This window comes from Aulonocara stuartgranti (assembly GCF_965226115.1).
Source record: "Aulonocara stuartgranti genome assembly, chromosome: 17".
Classification (NCBI taxonomy): domain Eukaryota; kingdom Metazoa; phylum Chordata; class Actinopteri; order Cichliformes; family Cichlidae; genus Aulonocara; species Aulonocara stuartgranti.
Genome location: NC_138953.1, coordinates 9,294,461 through 9,307,710, shown reverse-complemented (window position 1 = coordinate 9,307,710; position 13,250 = coordinate 9,294,461). Strand labels below are relative to the sequence as shown.

The 13,250-nt window shown below is 38.1% G+C and overlaps 1 protein-coding gene and 1 long non-coding RNA gene across 3 annotated transcripts; both read left to right on the top strand.

Moving 5' to 3' along the window:
- The first annotated feature begins 24 nt into the window (after positions 1 to 24).
- LOC309692090 (fibronectin type III domain-containing protein 7-like) lies at positions 25 to 9,374 on the top strand. 2 transcript variants are annotated; one of them, XM_082510275.1, is made up of 14 exons: positions 25 to 192; positions 537 to 552; positions 693 to 941; positions 2,376 to 2,636; positions 3,542 to 3,802; positions 4,271 to 4,534; positions 5,035 to 5,289; positions 5,374 to 5,631; positions 5,783 to 6,037; positions 6,326 to 6,580; positions 7,326 to 7,586; positions 7,792 to 7,821; positions 7,956 to 8,005; positions 8,736 to 9,374. In XM_082510275.1, the coding sequence occupies exons 1-13, from the start codon at positions 178 to 180 to the stop codon at positions 7,985 to 7,987; spliced, it is 2,412 nt and encodes an 803-aa protein (XP_082366401.1). In that variant the 5' UTR covers positions 25 to 177; the 3' UTR covers positions 7,988 to 8,005; positions 8,736 to 9,374. The 2 variants fall into 2 exon arrangements, with proteins under 2 accessions (XP_082366401.1, XP_082366400.1); XM_082510274.1 differs by having other exon boundaries at positions 25 to 453.
- Positions 9,375 to 10,008: 634 nt separating this feature from the next.
- Positions 10,009 to 12,579, top strand: LOC309692961. Its single transcript, XR_014272537.1, has 5 exons — positions 10,009 to 10,748; positions 10,843 to 10,861; positions 11,053 to 11,313; positions 11,622 to 11,647; positions 11,994 to 12,579. It is a non-coding gene; the product is annotated as an uncharacterized lncRNA (long non-coding RNA).
- Positions 12,580 to 13,250: the final 671 nt, after the last annotated feature.

Below are 13,250 nucleotides of genomic sequence, written 5' to 3'. Positions count from 1 at the left end.
TATCTATCTATCTATCTATCTATCTATCTATCTATCTATCTATCTATCTATCTATCTATCTATCTATCTATCTATCTATCTATCTATCTATGTTACTGTCAAAGAGGTGGCTCTGAGGCCTCCAGACAGTAATTATGTCCATGTCACATTTAGTGGATATATCCTTGAGTACAGAACATGATGCTTTCAAAGGTAGGTTTTTTCCATGGCATTCAACCTACACCGGCCCCATCTCCCTGCTTCATTATAAAAAGACATTTAACCCCCCCAGTGGGAGGGGCTTGCTGCAGGTATTTCAGCTGATAGATGTTTAAGAAAAGATCAAACCACTAGAGAGAAGTGTTTTTAAGAATCAAAGAGAAGCTATCAAGAGAAGGAGAGAAGACACAAACCAGAAAAACTGGTGCTATGAAGTGGCTGGAGATTTTTGTATTACTGGGCATGTGCTCACAGGTATTGTAATAAATAGTGAGGAGATAACTGTTATAGGAAATTGATCAGAACACTTAATACATATATTTTATCTTAATTTGCAGGCTGCAGCCCAATCAGGTACTGTATGTTGTCTTTTACTATATTCAACTGTTGGCGGTTTATCACAGAACAAGAAAAAAAACTTGACTTGTCTGAAAGAATCTTTTTCTCAGGGTGCCAGATGTGTCTTATAATGATTTTTGCTCTACCTTCATTAGATTTTAAAGTGTCTGTGTTCTCTGCAACATCAAAGACTGTGACTCTCAGATGGACCAGGTACTCTGGAGCCACTTCATACCAGATCACTGTAAAATCACAGAGCGAACTTGTCGCTTTTGCATCATTTGGTCCAAACACAGTGATGAGCTCTGTTACCTCGCTGCCTCCAAACGTCATGTATAACTTCGTAGTTGAAGCAATGAGTGGTTCCCAAAAACTCAGCACTGCATCAGTTGAATCATCAACAGGTGAGACTTCATGCACTTCAGTCCATGCTCATGCTGTTTAAGATATGAAGTATACAGTCTTGTGTTGTCCTTCACTATTTATTTCTAAAACAAAACGTTTTTAAATTAATTTTATTGAACATGACTTTGTCCTAATAAGTTGTTCATTTCTAGAGGGTCCAGGCTGTGTAGCTGTTGCATAGAAATGCAACCAGTACCTTTTTAAAGTTTGGAGAACACGCTACAGCAGCTGATGAACCCAATGTATACCACAATGAAATCCTACAGTATTTGTAGCAAGCTTCATTTCTGTTGCATCGCATAAGAGTGTTAAGATTGTAGCTTGTAATTTGAATGGAAAAAATAGAACTGATTCATTATGAAAAGGATGTCATTTAGGAAGTAAACTTTCCAGTGTTTCTTAAGTTTTTAAAACTTCCTGCTCGACTGGTAATACCTATTATTAGACTTTTATTACACAGTGTCTTTAAGTGTCCGTTCTCCATAGAGTTCAATGTTGTTAATTTTGAACTTACAGTTTCCCAATTAATGTTATTTGAGTAGTAAATTTCAAAGAATAGCCTGTGAAGCTCAATGGGTTAGAACAGGGGTGGGCAATCTCAGTCCACGAGGGCCGGTGTCCCTGCAGGTTTTAGATCTCACCTTGGGTCAACACACCCGAATCACATGATTAGTTCGTTACCAGGCCTCTGGAGAACTTCAGCACATGTTGAGGAGCTAATTTAGCCATTTAAATCAGCTGTGTTGGTTCGAGGACACATCTAAAACCTGCAGGCACACCGGCCCTCGTGGACTGAGATTGCCCACCTCTGTGTTAGAATGTTTGTAAAGCTGCCATGTTTAGGCACACTGATCACTGATCTAAATAAAATTATGTACGGCAAAAAGCTATGCCGGAACCATAAAAATAAGTAATTTTGCAATGCAAATATAGCTATCTAGATCTGTTGGCAGTTTTACTGCTAGTATTACTGCCATTTTTCAGGCTAGCATCACTAGTATCACTTGAGACATCACTAGTAATAAACATGTGATTTATAGTTATGTTCAGTAAATGTACCAGGGGAGATTCACAGACGATAAAGTATGGGGTAGTTTTGGTTGCTTTTTTAATTAAAAAACCACTTTGGCACTGATCACCACCTGCACTCATGTATATATCTTTCTACGTAGCACTTTTAATTCTTATTCTTATTTTTATTTTTTTCATGTCTATTTAAGCGTAATTTATGACAGTATGTTTACACTGAAGCACCACAGCAATTTCCTAATGTTGTAAATCTGCTCAATATTTGGCAATAAAACCCTTTCTGATTCTGATTCTTAATTAAACCACTTAAATCTAAAGTTCAGCACGCAGACACATACAGTAAAAATTAACTTAAGAGTGGACTTGATACCATCCCTGTTGTGAATTGTTTGTGCCTCTTTCAGCCCCTGATATGATGGAGCCCATTCTGACAGTGAAGTCACTGGATAGCACAACCTTGACAGTGGAGTTTAACTTGAGAAACGGGGTGTCTCATTACATCATACGTGTCGAGAACAGCAATGGCTTCTTCAGAGAGGTTGCAGCATCCTCCTCTCCAGCTGAGATTGAGTCCCTTGTGCCGTACACTGAGTACTCGCTCAGCATCATGGCTGTGAACACCGCAGGCCGCAGCCAGCCCTCAATTCCTGTAACTGGAAAGACAGGTGGGATTTTCAAATTACTCGTGTGAAATGGGTCTCACACCCCATGCCCTGCAGAGGTCACTTGATCTGTTTTATTGTCTAAACAGCACAACCACTATATTCAATTGTACAAGTGAAAGGTACAGTATACACACTCATCTTCAACCCTACGGGCCTCTCTGGCATCGGTGGTAACCATACCTGACCCCTCTATGTCAAACATAAAGAGCTGAACTCTTCCTGAGTAAAGGGTTACCAGCTCTAATCTCATCTTTACGGGGGGCAACATTCGATTCTCACGAACATGAAACATGAACTTGCAGCTGTAGCCTCTCAGCGGTGCAATGAGTTTACTGATCTTGCACCAGTCAACAGGTCTTGTTTAAAAATTTCTTAAGATTGCACCTGTTCAACTAATCCAGTCACTTTGTGACAATCATTTTTTAATAATTCAGAGAAATGTCCTCTAAACTTTTTCATTTATGCAAACTTGATTAACTTGAAACAGAAATGAAGACAAAGTTATGTGACTATTACCAAAGTAATACAGAGTTTATCTATTAATAATACTGATTACTTGCTTAATATATTAGTATTAGTACAGTTTTCATCGATAACATACAATTACTTGAATCTTTCACGCTTTAATACTAAGCAACTTTCAAACTGATTCTTGAACGTGAACACAATCAAACTCTGAAGCTCTGCTTCACCTAAAATGATCAAAGAAAATAACATAAGCGCACAGTCTGAATATGTAACAACTGGCAAGAGCTCTAAATGTTGCACCCACTATTAAGTTGACGTTACACTGACTTCCTTCACATAGTCTTGGATTAAACTTTTGGACTTTCAGTAATGTGCTACAGTATTCATCCCCCACACCAGTTACTACATATAAAACAGTCTAATCTTGTCTTTCACAGTTTTGGCTCCTCCTCAGCTTGCGTCCTCCTCTACGAGCAACAGCAGCATCGTTCTATCCTGGGATCCAGTTGCTCATGCCGTCCAATACACCGTGTCCATATGCAAGCTTGATTCAAACATAAGCATGGGCGTGTACAACACCTCCAACACCAGTTTGACCTTCTCCGGCTTGGATGCTGGCTCACTCTACGTCATAACTTGTTTTGCTTGGGATCTTGAAGGTCGAAAGGGAGACAGCTCGAACATTAAACAGGCTACACGTAAGCAGGCACTGAGACAGTTGTCTGTTTGTGACTGTACACTTTGTGTTTACTCTAGCATACAGAGTGTTATTCAGTAAGAGCCCTGGACAGCATGAAGAATGCTTAACCATGATCTAGGGTCAATGCTGCAAAGCAGTAAAGCCACCAAAACACACACAGTATTATAATTCTGAGGAGTCTTACTGTGGCAAATTATCCATAAGGGTTAATGAACATGCTGCTTAAAATAGAGGAGCACAACAAGTATGAAATACTTGCTTTCTAAACTTAGAACCTTGAAAACTTCCTGTTTTAGTAGACATTTGAAAAATATAATGAAGTAAAAAAGCAAAATTTTCCACTTAATTACAACAAATAAAAGCATGCATTCAAAAATAACCAAATGCAGTTATATCACACTGGTTCCCGTGTCTACTCCAGTTTAGTCCTTCGCTGGTTTTGTTTTTATTTTTTGTCATCTAACAGGACCTCGGACCCCAGCGTCTGTCAATGTGTCTGTGGTGATGAATGGCAGTGTGGCTGGACTGTTGGTGTCTTGGGAGCCAGACCAGGAGGTCTATGGACCCATTGAGTACAATGTGATGAGTGACCTAAACTTAATGTGTAAGACCACATCCAGCTCCTGCACCCTCTCAGTAGTGGGGTGTGGAGAGGTACACACCATCCAAGTCACTGCCTCAAATGAGGCTGGGCCCAGCTATCCATCTAGCCCTGCAGTCTTCATCACCTGTGAGTAGAAGAGATATGAATGTGTCATCCACATAATGTTTTTTAAAAATACTGGAATTACCTTCCGGGTATGAAGCCGAATGCAGAAACTTGTATTGTTTCTAATGCATTGATTTAAATTAAGATTTATATTCCATATGACATGAAAAACACCCAAATTTAATTCCACATTACAAAAGTTGAATGTATCCTGTAAAATTAATGACCACTAAGGGTAACTATGGACCAATGGTAGCAATACTGAACTCTGACCCTTTAAAACCACAACATTTTAAAACTCATAAGCAGATAAAACAATTTCAACATTTTTTTTATATCACACTGTTTATATATCTTAAAGAAAACAATTTATTCATTAAAAATCTTCAAACTTTTAATAACTACAATGCAAAACATGCTATAAAATATGACACACAAGTTTTTTGTGTTCTACACCGAACCCCTACCTGACTCTATGAGTGTGTGACTGTGACTAAATTCCCTGCCGTCTTGTGCTGCAGTCCCCTGCCCACCTGAGTCTTTGGCACTAGTGGAGTCTTCAGAAGGCAACTGCACTCTAACGTGGAAAACCGTGGCTCATGCTGACAGCTACATGGCCCTTATCGAGACAGCTGGCAGCAGTGTGGAAACCTGCAACACCACCAGCAACAACTGTACCTTTCACTGCCCGTGTGGGCAAACATACCTCCTGTCTGTGCTGGCCTTCAACCACGCTGGCAGCAGTCCTCAAGGACAAGTTCTCAACTACACCACTTGTAAGTAGCAGCAGAAAATTATACTTTTTAGTCACGATGAGATGCATTTTCTTCACTCTCTGATCATTCATAAACTTCTTTTAGTGGTGTGTTGCCCAGAGGATGTGTCAGTGTCAGCGGTGAGCACTGACACTCTGGACATCAGATGGATGCCCTCACGGGGGGCAGTGCTGTACGAGACCCGGGCTGCACACAGTTCAGAGGTCATCCTCTGTAATGACACCGCACCGGTGTGCGTCCTCTCTGGCCTCAGCTGTGACACTGCCTACAGTGTGGTGGTGATTCCCTGCAATGATGTGAGCGGTTGCAACCTTGCTTGTAAAGCTCACACCAAAGACACAGGTAGAAAACTTGTGTATATAAATAAGGGTATAAAAACATATCCAAGGAGAAAAAGTCCACAATATCTAAAAAAAAGATGTCTCCTCATAATTTTGAGGGGTCCTTAAACAACGTGGACACCATTAACTCAGCTTTCTCTCCATTCTCGAAGCTCCCTGCATGCCAAACAATGTGATGCTCAATCCAAAGAACTCCTCCTGCGTCACAGTCAGCTGGACAGCAAATAACAGGGCTGCTAATTACACTGTAAGCGCAAATGGAGATGATGACAAACACATCTGTAGCACCAATAAAAGCAGCTGTGACATCACTGACCTTTCCTGTGGCTCCACCTATGAAGTAAGCGTCGAAGCAACCAGCACAGCTGGTCCGAGTTTACCCAGCTACTCTGAGTTTCTAGAAACAGGTGAGCAGTCGAATGCTGTCGCTCACGAACGGTCAGTGCTGCTTCCTGACCTTTCTTGCTTAACTTTACAACTTTGCATAACTTCATATGTGACTTTATTCCAGGTAATTATACGGGACCTAAAAGAGTTTATGTTCAATTAAACACTTTGCCCATCTTTACATCAATTTTTCTAGTTTACAAGAATTATATTTAGACACTTTTGCCTAGCTGCAATATAAAAATATACTGAACTGTACATTAATTGATATGTTATAACTATTTCCCACACCTCATCTTCTATCGCAGAACCGTGTTGCCCAGTGAATCTGACGGTGGATCAGGTGACCCAGGCAATCACCAACGTGTCGTGGTCTCACGCCAAAGGGGCACGCTTGTTCATCGCCACTCTGACATCATCACGCGGTCATGCCCGCTGCCATACCCAGGACTCCCACTGCCTCATGGGATGCATCACCTGCAGCACCAACTACACTGTCACCATGGAGGCAATCAGCCATAACGGACGCAGGTCCAACTGCACCTATCAGGGTTTCTCATCAAGTGAGTGATGTCTTCTAATAAACCGTGACAATAAGTAACAAAGAGTGGTCAGTGAAAGATAAAAGAAAACATAAAACAGAAGAGGTGTGGACAAATTTAAAGGCTAAAATGATCTGTCAGAGAGCTCTGACAAGTTTATTAAAACATGCACACATCTATTGTGGTTTTACTTTGGTTACTCGTTTGAAATATGTACATAGTTTTAAATAATCATGGCAATTTACGTGCATATCATGCAATGACCCAAAGGATAAGGCATCAGACTCCTCTAATGGCTTTGGTCACAACCCCCAGCCACCTGCTGATCAAACCTTCTGTTTACCAAGGACAGCCAATCCAAAGACGGCTGGCTTAAAAAGAGGGTTGCCATCAAAGGAGAAAAGTTAAAACAACTCTTTTAGAGAGAGGATGAACTGAGGATCATGTGAATCATGGAAAATTACTAAAACAGAGTATAAGACTAAAAATATGGAGGTGCAAAGGAGCGTAGTAAGTCACGTAAAAAAACTAATTTATGACTTAAAGGCCTTTATTTTATGTATTGAAGTAAAAACTTACGAGGAATTGTGGAAATTTTTTAAAAGTATCAAGATAAGTGTATACAAACAGAAGAGATGCCTACCGATAAAAGAGCAAAACCAAAGCTGTTACAGTCATAGTAATCTGTTTTTCTTCACCCTTTAATTGCAAAGTAGTATTCTAGTCAGAAGACATGCATCACTTCATTAACATGTCTTTGTCGCAGGTCCCTGCTGTCAGTCTGGTGTCAAATTATACAGCACGTCCAGTAACTCTCTGCGGGTTTACTGGCGCAGCACTGGGAGCAACCACAGCTCCATCGCAGAGATGGTGGGGAGCAACAGCAACTACAACTGCACCGCAGCTCCTGGAGACAACAGCTGTGACTTCGGCAGCGTCCAGTGCGGGGACGTCTATCATGTAGTGGTCGCTCCACTCACACAAGAGGGCAGCAAAGTCCAATTCTGCCCGGAGAGACTGTACTCGGGTAATTCAAAGTGAAATTGTATAAAATTAGACTTTGTGTGTATTTTATTTTCCATTGATTATATTATTATAGTGATCGCTTTCACACATTTTTCTCATTACTTCCATGTTTCGTCAGGGTAAAGTTTTATATAAACATGAATCAGTAACTGTGATTAGAAAAAAAAGTACCTCAGATTTAGACTTTTCTGTTTCTGCTCTTTTAGTCACCTGTTTAGGAGACAACATTGGCACAGGTAAGTTTGCCATCTTTCTAGATTTTTTTGAATTTGGATTCAAAAAATGTTATTTTGGATTGCATTAGATTGTAAAAAAAAAAAAAAATGCATGCATTTTTTTTCTAAATATGCTTCAATCTCTTCTCCATCAGTTATTTACAGAGGGAAGAGAAGCGTGGACTAGCATGTTTAGCAACAAATGGTAAGCAGCTGGCTAAAGAGAGCGCATATAAGCTATAGCAGTGGTGTCAAAAATATAGCCCGAGGGCTCGAATCAGTAAAGACTTCAATCTGGTGCACTGGACAGCTTTGGAAAATTTGAAGGAGGAATTTTTAGCTTTTCCTGGTGATAAAGATCCCTGATACCCACAGACATTTATACTACACTAAAGTCTAACTGTTATAGATCAACATATGGGTAAAAATAAAAAATAAAAAAGGACATTTTCTCTGAATTAAGTTTGATGTTTTGATGTTATGTTTGAGTTCCCAGAACCTTTTCTGTAATTTTACACATGTATCATGCAGAAAAAAAACTACACAAAAGGTATGAAATATAAAAAGATGAAAATTATTAAGATAAGATTCAAAAGTCTTCCATCTGAAACTTTGTCAGCACCACTCCTTTTTTTTTAAAAAAAAGTACCATAAATGCCACATACAAGTATCAGAGTTCACTTTCTGTTTTTATGGTGCTAAACTGTGGAACGGTCTATGTCTTGAATCTATGATAACATTTTTAATGACAGTTAAAATAATTGACCATCTTTTGTCTCTACCGTCTTGTGTATATTAATGTCTATCTTCTGGCTACAAAAAACACAGCGACACTTGACATTGTTGTCATCAGATTTGAGCACATTAAACCAATGAGCACAAATATTGCAGGTCAGTATTCAGTTTTCATGGGTTTTGATCTTTTTCCTCGACAGAAAACATGTTCATCCTCCTCTTCCTCATCCATCACCCCCATCCTCACCGGAATGATCCCAGCCTCATAAATATATAGAGAAACAACCACAAATGTTTAGCCATGAAACATGTTGGTATAATGTTTGATGATTTTTATGTGGCATAGGAAAGCAAACCCACAGTCTGCTCCAACATTTAAGATTCAAATCTGTGATCTGTGAAAATCACACATTAAAGTTAAAGTAACTAAAGTTATGTTAAATTGGGGAAATTCTAAATTAATTTTAACCACAAATTACTGGATTTAATAGGAAAAAGATTTTTTTTTTAAACTGTTAAAAATTGCAATTGATAGTTGATAGTAAAACATTTACCATGCTTGAATAGCTAATTCAAACTACATATGATGGATTTTTCTTCTTCAGTTCAAGAAATTTGTCATAGAGATGACTGAAGCACAATAAATGTGTAGCTCATTGTCCTCCTGACAATCAAGGAACACGAACTGATATATTCATCTTTAAATACACGATTTTTTTCCCTTTTAAAACAACAGTTCTCTGTTTTATATTGTTAGAATGTAATGAACTGCTTTCAGTACGTGTCATTGTCTCAAAGTGATGGAAATTCCTGGTAATAAAGAACTCCCAGCATCATCATCATATAGTGTTTTGTTTTGGATGTAGATATGTGATCTGTAAATCAGGATGCTGATAATGCTTTGTTAGTTAGATCTGTTTAACAGTCACATGGCAGCAGTTACTATATTCAGCCTGTCCTGCTGACATTCAAACCAAGCATGAGAATGGGCAAGAAAGCTTGTTTAAGTGAATTTCAATACATTAAACTGATGATGTAGAAGTCTCAAACACTCATAACGTCATGTATCAACGATACATTTGGCTTTAAAGGGTTAATTCTGTTAGAAGCTGTTTTGTTGTTTCTGAAACTTTCCCTTCTTCAAGATCAACTGTATTTTCTTCAAACTGATTACACATCAGTGAACACTTGGCTCTCTGATGAGAATGTTATATTTGGTAAGGCAAACAGCATCATCTTCATCTTTGTGTTACATTTGAAATTTAATCAAATCTGATCACGTTGGGTGACATGTTTGAAGTCTGGACTTACATGCAGGTAATATGTTAGACTGGACTAAAATGTTACAAGTTATAGATATATTTATCAATACATTTATAAAGTTCTGACACTGTAAGTGAACCAGTAAATCGGATAACCAAGTTGCAGAGAAAGCAATTTATGAAGAGGTCCCAGAGCTCTGTGCCACTGCCTCCAGCTCTCCCATAAACAGAGGTCTCTAAAATCAGAAATTTGGCCTGTAACATCTTTTGGTTTTCATACTCCCCTATCTCCAGAGAGTCAAACATAAATGGACAATCATACATAACATACAGTAGCTGTAAATATAGGGATTGTTTTTTAACTTCAGAGTATAAAAGACATTAATCAGAATGTCCTTGTGATGTAGGAGTTTGTGGTCTTTCCTTTTTTGCAACCAGCCTCAACTAGACAACTAGAGTTTGTGTCACTCCCACATTGGCTTCATTTTTCAGCTCTGCCAGTTGCCACCTGTTTCAAATGTCAAACCTTGAGGTTTTTTATTAGGTCAAGCTCAGTAATACCGGGAAAGATACACTGGCTTTATATAATGCATTGAAAAAAGTTTTCAAAGTCTCAAATTACAAAAATAGTTCCCAAACACCAGACATTATTCCTGCTGAAAAACTGCTGCCACGTTTTACATTGAAAACAGAGAAAACTTCCCTCCATCCCTCTTTTTGTTGATTCAGGGCATCTCTGGTTGCCTGGGGCTGCTGGAGGGGCAGCCTGCCCCCATTTAGGGAATACTGATTGGTTCTCAGGTTGAGTGGACCAAAGCTTAAAAGAATCCAGCAAACGTTTTGTATTTGACTCCCTTATATAGTAAACTAATTTTAATCCCGCTCTCATTGTTAAAGATGGGGTTGTTGGGAGCCATAGGCTTTTCTTTAGCTTTGATAACTCTAACTCAGGTAAATACAACTTTTAAACTTGTTGAAATTTATCAAATGATCAATATTTATCAATAACCAAAGAAAAATAATGTTCTATTGTTTTTATTTGCAGACACATGAAGGTGCAGAAGGTAAGAAAATGAAAAAAATGTCATTTAAATAATCTATCCATTTTTTAAATACAAAGGCATGATTGTGAAAAAAAAAGCACTACAGATGGATTCAAATAATAACAAACTTTTTTTGTGTGTGTAGCTGCATTATTTGCTCCTGTACAACCTTTAATAACAAAGCTTACTGCATGTGCTTCCATTTATTCCAGGGTGCAAAATCTTGTCAGCAAGTGCCTCAAATGCATCATCAATTCTAGTAAAATGGGAAAAGCACGCTGGAGCGACCAGTTATATTTTGGAGCTTCGAGAGAAAAACTCTCCGCAGTCTGCACCGATTACAGCGCCCATATTCGGACACCAGACTGAAAGGAACGTCTATGGTCTAAAACCAGGAACTGAGTATAATGTGACTGTCAAAGCTTTTGTCTTCTTCAGTGTGGCGTGTGTGAATTCAACCCTGGCTTCCACAGGTAAGTTCAACATTTTTATCAGGGGTCAGTGCCCACATGCATAAATTCACGTAAAACTGCAGTATTTATAAACACATCAAATACATCCACAATGAGCTGATAAATAACTTCAGTGACCAAAAAGCTATTCATAAAAGAATACCTCATAAAAGAAAAGCCAGTTGTCCCTTTATGCTAGAACGGTGCTATTATGCACAGACTTAATACAGATCAACACTACTTAGCACCCTTAAGGGAAATTATTAAAATCACACTTTAATAGCATTATGGTATTATTTTCTAAATCACTTCACTCTTCTCCTCCGCAGTGATTTAAAGAAAAGAAAAGCACATGGTAAGTGAATGTATTATATCTGACATGTAGCTTTGTGCTTGAATAAACAGAAAAAAAACCCCCATTTGGTGAAGATAGAGACTCTGTAATTCCTTTGTGCTTTTTTAAATTTAAGTTTTAAAAATATGGCAAATGATTTTAGCTAGTATCTGCAAATTTCTGCTATGTTTTGTTTTGTCATTTTTCTTTGCACAACGATGAAACACAGTTTGTAATTCTGTGTTGGCCACACTGACATGTGTACCTATATGTGCACATGAGTGACTTACAATAAAGAAACAAAAAAAACTAAAAATACCGCAAACTGAATACAATGTTGATGTGTCTTGATGTTTTGCTTCCACAGAAGATATTACACAACATATTCATCATACGCTAATACACCACAGGAAGAAAGTCGTGCTCCTAAAGGAACAAATGTCAACCAGGAATCAGTCATGGAGCAAGAAAATGAGAAATGGTTTTGTTAAATGATTTTCATGTGTTGAATGAAAAAACAAGTGTAACAGCAGTTCTTTCTGTGTGTTCTGCTCAAAATATATCAGAAAGGGCATGTGGTGGAAAAATCTGCGTAACCACACAGGTGTAGCTACCTGCTGTAGCAGCTGCTTGTGAACATGGGAGAGACCTCTTCTCTTTTTTAAAGTTTAAACCCAGGCAGGAGGCATGTTGGTGATGAAGTGCTAATGAAGACACCGCTCTGTGAATCTTTTCCTGATCTGCCTGTTTGCTTTAAATTCTCTTTGTGCTATTTATGATTATGAGAATTAAATTTTAATTTTGTGCAGCATGTGTGTAAAAATGAGCCTACTGCAGATAGGTGGTTTCCAGCATCAATTAGCATTTGAGATTAAATAATTAGTTCGTGTGTAATTCTATGGTAATAATTATGCAAGAAATATCTTCTCAGTGACAACATGTTGTATTCTATTTATTCCATGTCAATAGTGAATCTAGTTCTAATAAAACTGAATTAAAGTTCTTTAACAAAACTGATATTCATGCTGTTGGTTATCAATGCAAAACACCTTTACTCAGTACCATATTCACTCAAACTGGAAGCCAAAATGATTACCTCTCATTTGTTAATACACATCATTCCTTCTTTCTACCAAATACCAATGATTGGAAAATTACTCATTATTAGAACATCTCTTATTTCTGTTAAAGATTTTTGTTTCCAGCAGAGATGCAATTACCTGAAATGTAAAGCTGAACGTCATCAGTATGCAGACTGACTTTAACAATGAGGGAAGCTATATTTGATGTTAAACCCACAATTACAGTGAGTTAGAAGAAATTCATTGCTGCAGTTCAATATTATGGTGTTCACATATTTTTAATCACCAGTATCGCAGAAGAACACACAGAGAAGAGAGCTCAGATTAATTAAACACTCTACAACGTGCCTTTACATGAGACAGCCCATATGGAAAAGAAATAGTAAAAACTTATATGATTTACTCATGAAAGTGGCCACTTTCTCATTACTTTCATATATTTTTTTAGTAAGTATCCAAAACATACAAGTTTCATTATATAATTATTCAAGGGATCTTATATCTGTTTTCACCCTTTATGCTTTTCATACAAGTTTCACACA

Coding starts and splice junctions, on each gene's coding strand:
- LOC309692090 (XM_082510274.1), top strand. CDS start 409: ATGAAGTGGCTGGAGATTTTTGTATTACTGGGCATGTGCTCACAG. Junction 942..2,375: donor ATCAGTTGAATCATCAACAG/GTGAGACTTCAT, acceptor TGCCTCTTTCAG/CCCCTGATATGATGGAGCCC. Junction 2,637..3,541: donor TCCTGTAACTGGAAAGACAG/GTGGGATTTTCA, acceptor TGTCTTTCACAG/TTTTGGCTCCTCCTCAGCTT.